The sequence below is a fragment of the Centruroides sculpturatus genome, unplaced genomic scaffold, assembly GCF_000671375.1.
Source record: "Centruroides sculpturatus isolate CEXI.00-Female unplaced genomic scaffold, Cexi_2.0 scaffold641, whole genome shotgun sequence".
NCBI lineage: Eukaryota > Metazoa > Arthropoda > Arachnida > Scorpiones > Buthidae > Centruroides > Centruroides sculpturatus.
The window spans coordinates 99,531-117,251 of record NW_019384888.1 but is presented as its reverse complement, the minus strand read 5'-3'; the positions used below and the strand labels follow the sequence as shown (position 1 = coordinate 117,251).

Here is a 17,721-nt window from a genome sequence, read left to right as displayed (position 1 = left end):
TTTTCAAACCCATTTCTATCTTTTCCCATACTGATACATTGAGTGATAACTCGGTGTGTCAGTATTGCTTGGGCACTGTGCCTCACTTAAACACAAAACACAATCTTCTTGCTATTTTATCTACAACTACGATGGAAGCATCCACACTAGAACCAAGAGTTACCCTGACTCCCCTGGACGAGGGACAAGGGAGCTCTAGCAAAGAACATGGACAAGACAGCATAGACACCATGGAAAAAACTGAAAACTTTCTGTTAAAAGATGCCAACAGGCTTCTGGGGGTGATTATGGAGCTCTGCCCAGAACACACTAACACCAACGTGAAACAGAAAGAACGTGTTAAAATAAGAGAAAGCATAGCAAAACTTTTTGGTTATATACACGAGATGCATGCTATCATTAAAGAGGTAAGAGGGGCCAGTACCATCCAACAACTGGTCCAGCAAGTTCAGCAAGTGGCACATCAGCCCACTTATAGTGAAGTCATAAGACGAAACATAAAACCTAGCGCCACTACGAAGAACATCCAGAAATCTCTAAATCAAAAGATTAACACAGAGGGTACTGGTGGATCCCACGCTGTACTAGTATACCCCAAGTCACAGGACGAAGAAGAACCTCCTACCAACATGAAAGAAGTCACGGAAAAACTAAAAATGGAAATTGAACCACATAAATTAAAGATAAAAATTAAAGCGGTAAGAGAGGTAAAAAACAATGGTATATGTATCAGAGTGGGTGATAAGAAACAAAGCGAGACGCTAGAAAAAGCAATTAACGAAATACAAGGTCTGCAAAACAAGATAATATGCAAGCGTTCAGAGGGGAGAAGACCTCGCATAATACTCTTGAACGTTCCTCAATCTGTCCCAGAGGACAAGATCATAGAATATATCTATAACCAGAATAACGTATGGGATAACATAGGAGGTGAAGAATTTGAAAATGAATGCAAAATAAGCACAATCCTAACTAGAGGCAAACATAACGAAAATTGCAGGCACGTAGTCATCTCAGTCACGCCAACTATCCGCAATATTCTAATTCGAGAAAAACATCTATCTATAAATTGGGCCACTATCAGGGTGGACGACTATGTTCCACTAACGAGGTGCTACCGTTGCTGCGGAGTGGGACATATCGCAAAAAACTGTGACAAAGAACAACGCTGTACCCACTGTGGAAAACAACATAAATATTCTGAATGTGACCGTTTGAATGAACCACCGTGCTGCGTAAACTGCCATACCTACAACAAAGACCAACCAAACTCAAAGAGGCAGCCAACCAACCAACCACGGAGCGTTACACCCGAGCGGCCCAATAACTAAAAAACTAAAGGAAACAGCAATTAAACGAACCAATTATGGCCTATAACACTCCAATTCAGCACACTCAGCCAACCATCTCAACCCAGCAGACATACAACCAGAAAACGGTAAACATTCTTCAGATCAATACACAAAAGAGCAAGGCAGCATGCTCCCATCTCATTCATATAGCCAACGAAAAGAACATTGACATCATTTGTATCCAGGAGCCGTACTACATCAACAACAAAATTGTGAGATTCGGCAGATGGAACGTCTTATCTGGGAACGAGGACACAAGGCCCAAAAGTGGCATCATATGCTGCAACCCCAATCTGGACATTGCCAAAATCCCACACCTGTGCTCAGACAGACTTACAACAGTAATCTTACAACTCTCGGACCCGATCATTATAATTAGCACCTACTTCTCCCCAGATGACAGTGACGAGGAATGCATAAAAGAGCTCTCCAACACAATCAGGAAGATTAAAAACAAAAGGATCATGGTCATGGAGGACCTAAATGGGAAATCTCCCATTTGGTTCCACGAGAAAGAGGACAACAGAGGGAGATTGATTTCGGATGTCATGAACGAATTCGACTTGATCTCCACTAACATGACCACGCATCCCACTTTTTACACCCCACACGCCAAGGGCTGGACAGACATCTGCCTTGTATCTGACAACATCTCCCACCTAATTGAAAACTGCGAGACTCTTCTGTGCCACTCTGCCAGTGATCATAGGTTTATCCTCACTCAGATTGAGTACAACAACCCCACAATAAATGAACAAAACAACCCCTTCCGGAAAAGACAGACAAACTGGACTGCCTTCAGGCAGGAATTCTCTAGGATCTGGCGAAACTACAACTTCCCTCCGATAACAACTCACGAGGACATTAATAACTACGCCGACTTTTTCACGAACGCCTTACAATCAGCAGGTAGGAAGGCCCTCCAATACAAAAGCCTACCACCCAGGAAAACTCACTGGTGGGACACCTCACTTAGCCAGAGGAAAAAGGAGGTGGACAAATTACGGAAGAAATATACCAAAACCAACAACGATGCCAAAAAAGAACAATATAGAAACCAATATAAGGAGGCATTTAAAAACTACAAAAAGCAAATTAATAAGGCACAAACCAACTCCTGGAAAAAATTCTGCTCAGACTCTAACAAAAAAGGCCCTTGGGAGCTACCATACTACCTTGTGATGAAGAAACAGAAAAGCTCTTTCCTGCCAGACATTATCAACCCTGGTAATACTAATAACAACACCGATCACATTGACATAGAAGAAAACATCAAGAGTATCCTACATTATCACTTCCCGAAAGACAACCAGGACGACGAGACAGATGAACAGAAACAGATTAGAAATAGCATTAGAATGACCACTCTCAATAACAACAACAAACTGTTTACCTTCAAGGAAGTTAAAAAGGCCCTTAACAGTATGGCCAACAGGAAATCCCCATGAGTTGACGAAATCACGGCTGAAATGCTTAAAGAGGCCTACAAAGAAGTTCCTATCTCTTTCGTACACCTCCGTAGTAGTGAACGTTGTAGCCACTGCACTAAGCGGCATAAATTTAAAGAATGCGAGAACCAACAGGATGAACCAATATGTATCAATTGTATAAAGGAAAACAAAGATCAGCAAGGCAATCAAAAGTACAATACCAATCATAATGCATTCTCCCAGTCATGCCCAGTCCTCAAAGCTTTTAAGAAGATGCTGATAAAACAAACCAATTATGAATAATGTCTCAAATAAAATACAACAAACAAGTTCAAGTAATACAGTAATAGATAAAAAATTCAGGATCTTACAAATCAACACCCAGAAAAGTCAAGCGGCATCCTCGCTGGTCATTAAATCGGCAAACGACATGAATGCTGATCTAATTCTAATCCAAGAGCCCTATACTGTACAGAACGAAATAGTCAGGTTTGGTAGTTGGCAAGTGCTAAACAGGAAGGGTGGCACTGAAAGATCTAAATGCGGCATCATTGTCAGGAACAATAATATCAACATCGCACTTGTCCCAGACCTTAGTACAAATAGAATCACCACGGCAGCACTCCACCAGGCGCCCGTGGATTATATTTTAAGTGTTTACTTCCCACCCACTGATAATGACGAGGAGTGCATTGAGGAACTTGCCAATGTCTTAAGGAGATTGGGGAACCATACTTATATTGTTGCAGGAGACTGCAACGCCAAATCTCATATCTGGTTCCACGAGATGGAGGATAACAGGGGTAGGCTCCTACAGGACCTACTCGACGAATTCAACGGGATCTCCCTCAATACCACGAATATCCCCACCTTCCAGACCGCAAGGGCAAAAGGCTGGACCGATGTCTGCCTGGCGCCCACGATTGTTGGTAACAGAGTTATTGAATGCCGGACCCTCTTGACCGATTCCCTGAGCGACCACAGATACATATTAACGGCACTAGAAACGGACCACATAACCGATCACCAGCATGAGAAACACTATAATAAATTAACGAATTGGGACCTCTTTAAGGAAATTTTTGCTAAAAGATGGAGAGAAAACTGCTTCAAGGAGATGAAAGACGCAGAGGAAATTGACAACTATGTCAACGACATCACTAACTCTATTGCTAGTGCCCACTCCCTTTCCTCCAGGGTAAGGTCCAAAAACTTTAAAACACATTGGTGGGATGAAAACCTGGAAAGGGAGAGAAAGCAGATCAGAAAGCTCAGGAAAAAATGGATTAGAGAAACAAGCGAGGATAGACGAACTCAGAGGGGGAAGGAATATTCGGAATAGGGTTTCTCATTTCCCGGTATTTAGCTTGTCCCGGGATCCCGGGATAAAAGTGAACTGTTTCCCGGGATCCCAGGATAGAATTAATTATTTTTAAGGTATACAAAATATCTTGAAATCAAATGATATAATTATTTTCCATTTTTTAAAGTAATTTTAAAGTTTTGTAACCTCCAAAATCATATTAATAATGCTGTGTTAGGTCTATAGGCCTATAATAAAAATTACCTTTAAATAACGTAGAAATTTTCACAAATAGAAAAAAATTAATTAAAGTTTGCTGGAAACTGCATACAACAACAACAAAAAAAATGTTTTGAATTGAGTTAAAAATTAAAAAAATGAACTTCTAATTTAGAAGGTAATTTTCGTTTTTTAAATAAAATATAATACAAAATATTGCAAACTTTTATAAGATTTTAAAAAGCAAAGATGGTCAATACTCCGATAACTCACTCTAATTCTTATTTTAGTAATGAAAAGTCTTGCCACCGAGAATGCCCTTTCCGATTCAATTGATGTGATTGGAATAGTGTTTAATGCATTTAAGAGAAGACAGATATTATGTGTTTTTTCACCTGTAGCCTGGAAGCTTTCGAGTTCGTTTTCGAGATTGTAGTACTTCTTTCGCTCTCTAGTATTCTTGATTTGTCTACCTTGGCTGCTTTAATAGCGGCATCAAGCTTAGAGCTCGATAATTCGGCAATTCATTTGGCTTTAATAATCAGGTTTATGAAGAAAAACTTCATACTTGCAGACTTTGTACTCGTTTGTATCCTTGCCCAATTTGCACAATCTGGCGTCAGGCATTTATTGAAGCTACTGGGCATGGTTAAAACTCAAGACAGCGTAAGCACAATTATTCCAGATATTACAGGTTCCGACAAGTAAAGAATTTTTATAGTCATGCCACAAATAAGCTATATATTGATTATTGACCATTTGTGACATGCTATAACGAGCAAAAATTTAAAAAAACTAATAGGTAGGTTCAAAATTAATAAATACAAATGTATTCTGGCAGTGAATGAGTTAATTATGCTTTCTATTTGCAAAACTCCTCAACCTTAAAACAAAATAAGAAAAAAAGTGAATTTTTAAGAAATTTGCGTGATTTCCCAGGATAAGAAAAATTTCCCGGATTAAAAAAACAACCGGGATCCCGTTTCAGAAACCCTAATTCGGAAGCTCTAAGAGCCTACAAAAGAAACATAAACCAGATAGATCGACAGCGTGGAGGAAATTTTGCAACAAACCAACGGTAGACCCGTGGGGGGAACCCTACAGGATTGCCTTCAAAAAGAAGAAAGGTACAAGTTTACCCAACATAATCTCCAACCCAGGTGCTGGTAACACCCATAATTTTAATATCAGTAATAACCTCGCCAAACTGCTGGATTTTCATTTCCCTGAAGATGACATACAAAACGATGAACCACACCACCAACAAATTAGAACAGAGTTAGAAACAGTCTACGAGAGCAAAGAAGACCGATGGTTCTCCTTCAACGAGATCCAAACTGCCATTTCCACTCTGGCAAACAAAAACGCCCCGGGGCATGACGGTATTACAGCAGAAATGATAAAAAGAGCCTTTGATGCCGTGCCCATAGCCTTCGTTACATTGTATAATAGCTGCCTTCAGAAAGGCTATTTCCCTAACACTTGGAAACTGGCAAGTATAAAATTTATCCCTAAAACAGAAAATCCCATGGAGGAGAAAGACTATAGACCCATAAGTCTCCTACCAGTCTTGGGCAAGGTGCTTGATGGCCTTATTGTCAACCGAATAAACTGGCACCTCAAAAGTAAGAATTTAATGAGCGACAAGCAATATGGTTTTAGACCGGGTAGGTCAACCATAACCGCCCTGGAAAGTGTAACTAACTTCATAAAAGAGGCTTGGGCGAAAGATAAACATGGTCTCTTGATAAGTGTTGATTACAAAAAGGCGTTTGACCACCTTTGGTGGCCATCGATTCTTAATAATCTAAGGAAGAATAAATGCCCAGGGAACATCTATAAAATAACCCTAAACTATCTAACAGACAGAGAGGCTGGGTTTTTCAATAACGGTATTGTTATTAAAAAGAAGGTTACCAGAGGCTGCTCCCGTTGCGGCCCGGGGCTCTGGAACCTGGTGTACAATGACCTACTAACTTCAATCCCCAATGCAGAGGACATCCAGATACAGGGGTTCGCAGACGACACCCTAATACTGTTACAACATCAGAACTGTAACACTCTGCAAAAAAACGGCAATGAAATCCTCAATAAAATAAATCAATGGAGCCAGGATAATAAACTGCCAATAAACTATCAAAAATGCGAAGCCCTTGTCTGCACTAAAAAATCGAACAGAAGACAACTCCAGCGGCCAGTGTGTCTATACATCAACAACCACAAGATCAAAATAACGTCACACCTGAATTATCTGGGGGTACTTCTAGATCCTACCCTAAGCTATAAAACCCACATTGAGGAGATCTGCAAGAAAGTAAGCCAAAAAGCAAATATGATACACCACATTGCAAGGAACCAATGGGGCATAAGTCCAAAGCACTGTAAGCTAATATATACTGGTGCAATCGAACCGGCGCTGCTTTATGCGGCCCAGATTTGGGGGCATAGGGCAAACCTGGTTCACTTAAAAAGAAAACTCCTCTCGGTCCAGAGATCCTTCGCTATCAGGATTTGCCGCGCTTACCGCACGGCGCCCACCGACGCCCTGCTGGTTATTGCCAACATCACACCGATACCTATTAAAATAAATAGCATAATTTGGACCCGAAACCTTATAAAAAACAACCCCAATAATCAAGTTAGAGATAATCCGCAATCCCAAACCATCAATATCAACACCTTAAACCAGGTGGAGGACCAAGAGATAATAGATCAGATAATTATTAACAAAATTGACAGCCATATAAACAGTACCACCGGCCACGGTCACCCAGCCGATAGCAATAACACTAACATAATCATGAATGAAGAAAGTAATCATACCAAGCATGATTGGGAGATTTATACTGATGGCGCAAAAAACAGTAAAGGGACTGGTGCGGCAATGGTAATCTACAATAATCAAACTGGCTCTACCGCTCACGAAGAATATTACAAGTTGGCGGACCATTGCTCAATCAACCAGGCGGAACTCTGGGCCATGGAAAAAACACTACACTTCATAACTAGTAACATCAAAAAGCTCAAAGGCTCAATCAAAATCAACACAGACAGCCGCTACGTCCTTAACTGTATAAAAGGAACCAAAAAGAACACCGCTACTGGAGTTAACATCCAATATCTTGCAAGAATCTTAAGTAAACTTAAATATCTCACCTTCAGTTGGGTACCGGGGCATTCTGGGTCCCGGGGAAACGAGAGAGCAGACGTGCTGGCAAAAAGAGCTACAAGCAGCAACCAACTCACTATATCTTTTAGCAAATTACCACAAAGTTATATCCGCAGCTATATACAGAAGAAAGTCATAAAAGAATGGCAAAACAACTGGTCCAACTCTTCTACAGGAAGACTTACTCACCTCTTCCTCCCCTCCATCTCCTGCCGCCAAAAAATGACCCATATCACCCCTTCTTACGCAATGACACAATTACTAACTGGACATGGTAACCTCCCAAGTTACCTATACCGATTCAAGAAAAGGGATGATAACCACTGCATCTGTGACAACATTTCAACGGGTGACGTCAGCCACATCCTGGAGGACTGCCCACTGTACGATACCCAAAGGGACAAACTAAAATCTCTATGCACCCAAATGGGTAAATGCTGGCCACCACCCTGGGAATTCTACTGTGAAACCAAGGAAGCCTATGGCCATCTGGAGACATTTGTTAAAGAGTGTGGTATCTTCGACCATTAATCAGAAGAGGAGGCTTGTTGTCAACCCTGTTCTTAAACCTTACTTGGTGCTACAGGACTTTATCTTATTGTCGGGCCCCTGTTCGGATGGGGAATGTTTGTTCTGGAATCACCCCATGCTCGGTATTTGGGAATTATCTCCCCCCTCTAAAAGAGGAGCTGTATGTAAAAAAATAATAGCCATGTACTCTGTTCATTGTGAGTTTCTGTTAACCCCCATTGTATTACCCCTTTATTATAAATGTAACGATGTACCTTACCAGCTGATACTGTAACTGACGCTGCAGAAATTGTAACATAACTCACTCTACTAACGCAGCATCAATCCAAATTGGACTCTGCTTCTATTGTATTTGTTGTAACTGATTGTATTTTGTTTGTTTTAATAAATGCGGTGCAGGACGCCCATGAGATCCCAAACCCCCTACTTCCCTTCTAAACTTTACCTTCCTCCATCCCCCACAACCCACAACCCCTTCCTTCTACCCAACTATAAACAACACTACAATTTCACCTTCTCAGGGCTAAGTCCTAGGACAGCCCCCCTTCCTTTTCGACTCATGTCTATAGCAACCAGAGGGCGTAGAGTCGTTGGATAAAGTGGTTGGTGAAAAGTGTGCTCTGTTTCAACTTGCGTTTTTGGCGAAAGTTCGGTATTTAATTATAAGTGTTATATATCGCTGGAAACCGGAAGTAAAGAGGAACCTAGTGGTGTCACCCTTTTTCATGTTGGACCATTTTTTCGGGAGTAATGATCGTTTGAATTCTCCGAACTTCGGGACGCTTTTACCGGAAGGGGGCCATCCGTTCAACCGGAATTTTCAACGGCGAACTGAACCCTGATAAACTGTGAGTAATCTGTCAAAAATTAGTGGTCCTAATCATATTTTTTAAGAAGTTATTAGACTTTTAATTTTCGTTACAGTCGGCATTAATCAGCCCGCATCGGGCCGTAGTCGATCTAAGTTCACAAAACTTTAGTATAATCATCGAGTACTGTTTTTAAGCAACATTCTGGTAAAGTTTCGCTTTCCTAGGATTAACCGTTTTTAAACTACGGCAGTTTAAATTTTGGCCAACTTTCTTCACTGAACGTAAGCTTCGGTATCATAGCAACGGTCAACGACCTTTCATCAGGCAACGGATATCTAACTGTTTTCTTAGCAGTCGCTATCGTTTGAAGCTTTGAGTGACGTCATCCGTTTTATTTTTATAACTCTCTGCATTTGTTTGATCTGGATTTCGCATTACATTAAAATTATAGATTAAAATATTTATTTTGGGAGTTTTTCAGGAATTCTCCACATTTCAAAACGTTTAGAAGTCAACGCTGGATTTTTCTGCAAGATTGGATCATCTTTTACTAGCAGGTCAGTTCTTTTTGGTCAGCCTTTTACTTTTTTTTCCTTGGCTCTGTTCTGGTTAGTTATAACTGGGACAGAGTTCTGGCGGCCACAGGCCTTCTGTACACATCTTTACAACAACACACTCTTCCTGGCTGACAACTAGCACACTTTTACGCAAACATGGAGGATTCAAGACAGTTATCTGATTCGTTATTAGAAGATAACACACAGGGAATTATCAATGACAATACTGAGGAAATATCAAATGACAGGGAATCTAACAGTACTGAAAAGAATATTCTTGATGATGCCAGTTGGCAATTAAGAAGAATATTAGATCTTTTGCCGGATAATTATCAATCAAATCTGAAAATAAAAGAAAGAAAGGAGATAAAGAAAAGAGTGGTGCAACTTTTTGCTGCCACTCAACAAATGTATGGAATACTTACCGAATTACGCTCAAACCATAACAATACTAGTAATGAATTACCTGTGCTGATTGACAAAGTGGAACAACTTTGTTCAACAGGAAACAGATCTGACACTCCTAGATCACCAAAACAAAAGACATATGCAGCTCAGCGAATACAAGCAAAACCACTGAAACAATAAACAAAACCCTATCAGCGAAAATTGTGAACGAAGGATCGGGCGGAAACAGCGCGGTGCTAGTATATGCAAATGGAGATAACTGTAGTGAAACAGTGGATATTAATAATATAACAAATTTAATTAAAAAAGAAATACAACCCCAAGCTTTGGGGATTAGGATAAAAAGTGTAAGAAAGATACGTAATGAAGGAATTTGTATAAGAGTGCAAAACCCAAAACAGAGCGAAGTCCTACAAGAGGCCATACAAAGCATTCCAGAGATTAAGAATAAAATTAAATGTTATACAACAGATGGTAAGAAACCCAGGATCATCCTTTTGCATGTACCAAACTCTGTACAGGATAGTCAAATAGTAGAAACCATATACAAACAAAATGACATATTTAAAAGCATGGAGAAGGAGGAGTTTTTAGCAAAATGTAGCATCAGTACAATTTTAACAAAAGGACAAGTAAAGGAGAACTGCAGACATGTAGTCCTGGCTGTGTCTCCACACATAAGAACAATAGCCATCAAACATAAGCACCTCTCCATATCATGGGCCAATATAACAGTGGATGATTTCATTCCAATACTAAGGTGCTTCCGCTGTTGCGGATTTCACCATATGGCCAAAAACTGCAACGAACTAGTGCGCTGTAGCCAATGTGCTGAACAGCATAAATTTGAAGAATGCCCGCATAGGGAGAGCACACCGTTTTGTGTCAATTGCAGCAAGCATAATCGGAATCAACCGCCAAACAGGAAAGTGCCCACTAATCACAATGCTTTTAGTGGGCACTGTCCTACCCTACAGAGAATCAAAGAACAGCAGGTATTTACTACAAACTATGGCATCTAATCTTCTACAACATACTCAGCAGCCTAGTCCTTCACAAAGAACGGCCAATGGGTGCCCTTCCTCCACGGCGACAGGGACTAGCAGTACCCTCATTTTGCTTGGTATTATTTTACAAAGGTCTAAGGCTGCCTCATCAATGGCTATAAGAATTGCTAGTGAGCACTGTGCAGATATACTCTGCATTCAGGAGCCTTATTTAATAGAAAATACAATTGTCCGTTATGGGAAATGGAAGGTGTTCCCTCCCAATAGTTTCGGCAACAATGTAAAAACAGGCATTCTAATCAGGAACAATAAAATCAAGGCAAACTTTTGTACTAATCTGGGTTCTTGCTTGGTTACTACTGTGCTTCTTACCTTCAACAGCAAAGAAGTTTACCTATCCTCAGTCTATTGCTCCCCATTTAGGCCCATTGAGGATCTCATAAGTAATTTACAAAGTCTTAGTAATCAACTGAGCAATAAGCCCTGGATTTTATGTGGCGACTTCAACGCCAAGTCGCCTATCTGGCACGCCCCTACAGAGGACAACAGGGGACACAAGGTCAGTGAATTTATGTTTGCGAACAACCTATCATCGTGTAACACCAGCCCCCTTGCCACGTATAGTTGCACCAGAGGGGAGAGCTGGGTAGACCTGGTTCTGGCCAGCCCAAGTGCTCATCATCTTATATTTTCATGCAATACCATAGAAGAGAATGGAGGAAGCGATCATAGGTATATCAAAATCTTGGTTAATAACAATGATCACTCCATTAAGGATTCTTTCACTCTACGGCACAACACAAACTGGACACTCTACGAGGAAATCTTTCAACAAAATTGGTTAAATCCTACTTCTAATCTATTATGTGATATTACTGACGCTAATCAACTGGCAGAACATCTCTCCTGGTCTATAATTTCTGCTTATCAACAATCCACTACCACTCATCAAATAAAAAATAGAGATGCGCCCTGGTGGAACTCAAATCTTGGTACCCAACGTAGCAGGATTCGGAGACTTTATAGGAAGTATCAAAGGGAAAATGACCCTACTCTAAAAGAAATAAAAAAGAGGGAGTATCTTCGCCATTTCAATGAGTACAAAACTAATATTAACAGGGCCAGAACCCAGGCCTGGAAGGCTTACTGTTCAAACGTGGGCAATAGGTCACCCTGGAGTGATCCATACCGGATAGTCATTAAATCTAGGAAGCCAACTAGCATTCCTGCGTTTATTACTAAAGAAAATGGTTCACTTACCACAAGTCTACTAGATACGTTTACGCACTTAATTGACACACATTTTCCCTTTGACAACAGGGACACGGATAGTGAAGCGCAGTCGGAGATTAGGAACAATTTACCTGCTTCACTCGCAACGAATAACGATCATCATTTCACCTACAAGGAGGTGGAGAGGGCCGTTCGTTCTCAGCGAAACAAAAAGGCCCCTGGGGTCGATAATATTAATGCACTAATGGTGAAACATGCTTTTGCAGCAGTACCCACAGCCTTGGTTATTACGTTTAACAAGTGTCTAGAGTCCTCAATTTTTCCCAAATGCTGGAAGATCGCTTCAATAAAGTTTATTCCTAAGACTGGGAAGACAAAGCACACCACGGCCTCTGACTTCCGGCCAATAAGTTTGTTGCCAACGCTGGGCAAGATCCTTGATCGTTTAATGATTGACAGAATCAACTATCACCTTTACAGTAATCAATTATTGAGCCATGATCAGTATGGCTTTGTTTCTAATAAATCAACTCACCACGACCTTTTCAGTGTTCTCCAATTTATTCAAAACGCTTGGAATGATTCAAAGCACGTTCTCCTTGTATCTTTAGATTACCAAAACGCCTTCAACTCGATGTGGTGGCCTGCCCTTCTCTTCCAATTACAGAAGTACTGCTGTTCGAACAACCTTTTCCGCCTACTCAGGAGTTATCTGGAAGATAGGAAAGTGGGGATTTTTGACCTCCAACAAACACTACTACGACCGATGACCAGAGGCTGTCCTCAGGGCTCTTGTTCAGGGCCCGGCCTCTGGAACATAGCCCATGACAGAATTCTCAAGCTTAATATTAGCAGCATCAACGTACAATGGAAGATTCAAACCTATGCTGATGACACTCTCATCTTGCTAGCAGGCAACAACAGTGAAAGGATGCAAGTTGAAGCAGATAAGATTTTGCAGGTCATCAACAGCTGGAGTCAGCAAAACAAACTCAAGATCAATACTAAAAAGTCTGTTTGTATGCTCATGACAAATGGGACTCAATTAAAAAAGCCACCTTCGGTTCACATAGCCGGTGTAAGGATTCCATACACGACAGAGTTAAAATATCTCGGGCTGGTTATCGACCAAGGCCTAAAATGGAATCCCCAAGTAGACTACATCTATAACAAAGCAGCTAAACTATCTAATCTAATGGGTTTCTTGGGCAGGAAAACTTGGGGCTTGAACAGCTCCAATCTTACTACAATCTACAAGCAGGCCATTGAACCAATTGTATTGTACGGCTCCCCTATCTGGGGCAAAGCAGCCGACAAGGCCCATATTAAAAGAACCCTTCTCAAACTGCAACGGATCAATCTTCTCCACATCACTGGGGCATATAAGACAACGCCTACGTCAGCTCTGCAGGTTTTGGCAGGCATCCCTCCACTTCACATCACAGTAAAGTCAACATGGGCGCGTTAGACAATGCTAAACCTAAAAGTCTCTGAGCAAAAAAAGGAAGATCTATTCACCTTCCTTAACATTGGGTACTTACCTAACTTAGACATAGATAATACTCTTCTTCTGGATCTCGACACTGATGTTTCCCACAATCCTCCTCCGGGGATCCACCCAGGGAAAAGTTTTCCCATTGATGATGGGAGCACAGACAACAGCAATTGTTGTGAGTACTCAATCTGTACAGACGGTTCTAGGTCTGACCACGGGGTGGGGGCAGCTATCGTATGCTACAGGCGTGCAGAGGCTGCCCCGTGGTACACGGACACTTATCGCCTAGCGGACTTTTGCTCCAACACAGAAGCCGAGCTCTTCGCTATCTTAAAGGCACTGTGCTTTATCAATACAACTGCTGAACTGTCAAATGCTCAGGTGTGTATTTTTTCAGACAGCAAGACTGCTCTCTCTGGTCTTCGTAACTTTAAACATAAAGGTCAGTTACATATACAGATCATAAATGAACTTAGTAGGAACAGAGGGAAAATTATTTTCAAATGGGTGCGTGCACACGTTGGAACGCCTGGAAACGAGGCGGCAGACCAGCTGGCCAAGGAAGCTGCCTCCAGCGCTGCGACGCCCAGTTTCTACGACATTCCTCTGGTGACAACAAAAAAGCTTATTTTCCAAACTTCAGTTAGGATTTGGCAGAGGAACTGGGAAGAAGAGTCGACTGGCCGTAGCACCTTTAAGTTCATTCGTAACATTTTACAAAGGTTAAATAGCAAGCATCTTGTGATTGACTACATCACTAGCCAGCTATTGTCTGGCCATGGTAACTTTAAAAGCTACCTACACCGCTTTAATCACAGTGACTCCCCCTTCTGCCAGTGTGATCATACATCCTTGCAAGACAACTTTCACTTGATTTACGAGTGCCATATTTTTGATCAGCAAAGGCTTAAACTTATCCAGACTGTGTTACTCGAAGGCAGCAACTGGCCCAGTAAACCAAAAACGCTCATCGACAACGAGAAAATCTTTAAAGAACTCTACTCATTTGTAAGAGGAATTGGGGTCCTCGACCTCAGGAACGTTACATCTAATTAAGTGTTTTCTTCTGAGTATAGTCCTCTGTTGATACACAGGACTATACTCTTCTGAGTATAGTCCTGTGTATAGTGTTACTAGTGTATTTGGTTATAGTTTTCGGGTGCCAAGGTTTGGCACTGCGAACTGCGGTCATCTCGCGTTTTACATGTTCGCGTATTTCACTGTATGTAAAATAATTCTGTTTTCTCTTGTATCTGTTGCCAAGCGTGCAACTGTGCTAACATTGTCGGGTGCAATATGTTTATCTTTTACTGTTTGTATTTTTTATTCTGTAATATTTATATGTTTTTAATAAAGACCGATGCAAGGCGCCCATGGGACTATCTCCCTTTCATCCCCTGTCCTTTCACGCTTTCACTTCCCCTTCTCCTTCCACACCTAGTCTTCCTCTTTTCTGTCCCCCTTTCACACCCGGGCAATACCTATGAGTGGCCCCGGGTCTTCATCCCCTTTTATATAGGATGTCTATAGCAACCTACGTATTCTCCGTAAATTTGGTTAAGATAGAGCAATTATTAAAGTTTTAATCGCAGTTTTTAAAATTCTTTAAGTTTTACACTCTACCAGGTCAACGACCTGTAACGATTTTTTATAACGGCCGTCTCCTTGGCAACGGGAATTCCCCAGTCAGGAAGTTATCGGCATAGATTAAAGTCTGCGTTATTTAAATATTTTGTTTTTATTGGAATTTTGAAATTGTGATAGTTGCAAGGTAATTGTTCTGTTATTAAAATGGCTGAATCTAATGACATTGATATTTTTTCGGAGAAATCTTATCAAATTTTGAACGATATCAAGGGATATATGAAAGGGAATCCTAATGGAAAACTAGCTACAGGAGAGCATATAAGAATTATTACTGAAAAAGTAACTAAAATAATACAATTAGCTGAAGCAACGATAAAAGAAAATTACAACCAAGTTAAACAAAAGGAAAAATCTATCCTACCAATCTCTAGAGAAAAATTAGTTGAAATAATAAACGAAAGTAACGGAAAATCAATGACAATTATTAAAGACATTAGAAATGAGGTTAATGAGCTAAAAAAGAGAATAAACAAATCGGAAGTAGAGAAGAAGAAGTCAGAATTGGAAGAGTTAATTAAAATTAACACAGATAAAACGGTGGGAGAGATAAATAATATAAAAGAAGAAATGATCTCTATTAATGAGACCCTCTCAAAGGGAACAAACAATATACAGTCTCCAACTAGCTATAGTGAAGTGCTTAAAATGGGAACAAAACAAACAGAGTGTAATTTACAAACCCCTACTCCCCAGTACACAATAATAGTAAACAGCAAAAAGAAAGAGGAAAGTCAAGATTCAATTAAAGAAACAATAACAAAAAGAATAGACCCAGTTAAACTGGCAATAGGGATTAAAAGAATCAGAAACCTTAATCAAGGAGGAATTGCTGTCGACACTTGTGCATGAAATGATATGGAGATTTTAATTCATGAATTAAAAAAGATAAAACATTTAGAAGCCATAAGAGGAAGCAAAAGCAAGCTTTTTGTTAAAATAGTTTCAGTCCCTAAACATATTAAAAAAGAAGATTTAACTTCAATTATATATGAACAGAACCTTTGCTTCTCAGAGTTCATGGCGCAAGAATCGGTAGAGAGTCAAAAGGAAATAAAGTTCTCATTTCAACAAAGAAACAAGGAATTTAATACATGGGTATTGGAAGTAACTACTGTCATAAGAGAAATTTTAAAAAATGAGGGAAAATTAAACATCGAATGGACAAGGTGCCCAGTATTTGACTATGTGCCAATTAAACGATGTATGAAATGCTTGGAATTTGGACACCTTGCAAGAAGTTGCAAAACAGAAGAAGTGATTTGTAGTCAATGCGGAGGAGGACACTTGTAAAAAATTGCGAATACAAAGAAGAGAAAGCAACATGTGTCAATTGCAAAAAGAAAAAATATCGAAACACAGATCACAACACGTTGGACAAACAGTGCCCGTGTTTTAAAGCAGAACTGCAGAAGATAAGAAATATTCAATAATCCAAAATGTTCTCCTGCCATAAGGCTGGCAATTTTCGCACTGAGCCGTTCTCTAATTATTACTGTCTGGCATAATGGGCAGGTTCTATTTTCAAGTCGAAAATTCATCGGACATTTGTATGTGGCCAAGGTGACCACTGCACTGGACAGATTCTTCAAAATTTTTACCACAAGTTGTGGTTGAATTGTATATATTGTATATAATTATTTTTGGTTGTCAATTTTCTTTGTTTTTCTGTTATTTTAAGTTTTAATTGTCGGGACCAAAATTTCATTGTAGCCATTGCCAGTTGCATCTGGCTTTTTGTAAAAACAAATTTAAGGATTTAATAAATGCCCGATGCGAGGCGCCCTCTGGGTCCCATGCCTTCTTCCACACTTTCCTATCTCCCTTTCTTTTCACACTTCAAACCTCATGCTTTCTCTTCCTTCCTACTTCCAAGGGCTAAGTCCGTCGCTAAGAAGACAGACAGCTCTCTACTTTACTTTTTAAAGATGTCTATAGCAACCTAAACACCCAGAAGAGCAAGGCGGCATGCTCACAGCTGGTGTATACTGCTAATAAAGAAAATATTGACATAATCGGAATTCAGGAACCCTACTACATCAAGAACAAAATAGTAAGATTCGGTAAATGGCGGGCAATTACAGGTAACACGGAAAACAGACCGAAAAGCGGCATTCTAATTTGCAATCCCGAAATGGACACTGCTAAAATCTCTCAGTTATGTAACGAAAGAATCACAACAATAATTTTACATACGACTGATCCAATTTTTGTTCTCAGCGTCTACTTCTCGCCGGAGGATGACGATGATGATTGCATCAGGGAACTATCCGAAGTCCTAAGAAAGCTTGAAAATAAAAACATAATCATCATTGGGGACCTCAACGGGAAATCTCCCGTTTGTTTCCACGAGAAGGAAGACAGAAGAGGTAGGCTCATTATCGACATGATGGAGGAGTTCAATCTAATCTCGACAAACATGACAACACACCCTACCTTCTTCACGCCATTTGCCAAGGGGTGGACAGACGTCTGTCTGGTCTCTGACAATTTGGCACATAGAATTGACAATTGCGAGACCCTACTTAGTCCCTCGGCTAGTGATCATCGCTACATATTAA

At 40.4% G+C, this 17,721-nt stretch overlaps 3 protein-coding genes across 3 annotated transcripts; all 3 read left to right on the top strand.

Moving 5' to 3' along the window:
• Positions 1-1,366: 1,366 nt before the first annotated feature.
• LOC111631158 lies at positions 1,367-2,800 on the top strand. The gene has a single exon (XM_023375358.1). It carries the CDS (start codon positions 1,367-1,369, stop codon positions 2,798-2,800), a length of 1,434 nt encoding a protein of 477 aa, XP_023231126.1.
• A 3,836-nt stretch (positions 2,801-6,636) lies between these two features.
• LOC111631157 lies at positions 6,637-8,376 on the top strand. Its single transcript, XM_023375357.1, has one exon. It carries the CDS (start codon positions 6,637-6,639, stop codon positions 8,002-8,004), a length of 1,368 nt encoding a protein of 455 aa, XP_023231125.1. The 3' UTR covers positions 8,005-8,376.
• Positions 8,377-13,351: 4,975 nt separating this feature from the next.
• LOC111631156 lies at positions 13,352-14,572 on the top strand. The gene has a single exon (XM_023375356.1). It carries the CDS (start codon positions 13,493-13,495, stop codon positions 14,570-14,572), a length of 1,080 nt encoding a protein of 359 aa, XP_023231124.1. The 5' UTR covers positions 13,352-13,492.
• The last annotated feature ends 3,149 nt before the right edge of the window (positions 14,573-17,721 follow it).

What these genes read in the sequence shown, in the direction of transcription:
- LOC111631158 (XM_023375358.1), top strand. Translation starts at nt 1,367, where the DNA reads ATGGCCTATAACACTCCAATTCAGCACACTCAGCCAACCATCTCAACC.
- LOC111631157 (XM_023375357.1), top strand. Translation starts at nt 6,637, where the DNA reads ATGATACACCACATTGCAAGGAACCAATGGGGCATAAGTCCAAAGCAC.
- LOC111631156 (XM_023375356.1), top strand. Translation starts at nt 13,493, where the DNA reads ATGCTAAACCTAAAAGTCTCTGAGCAAAAAAAGGAAGATCTATTCACC.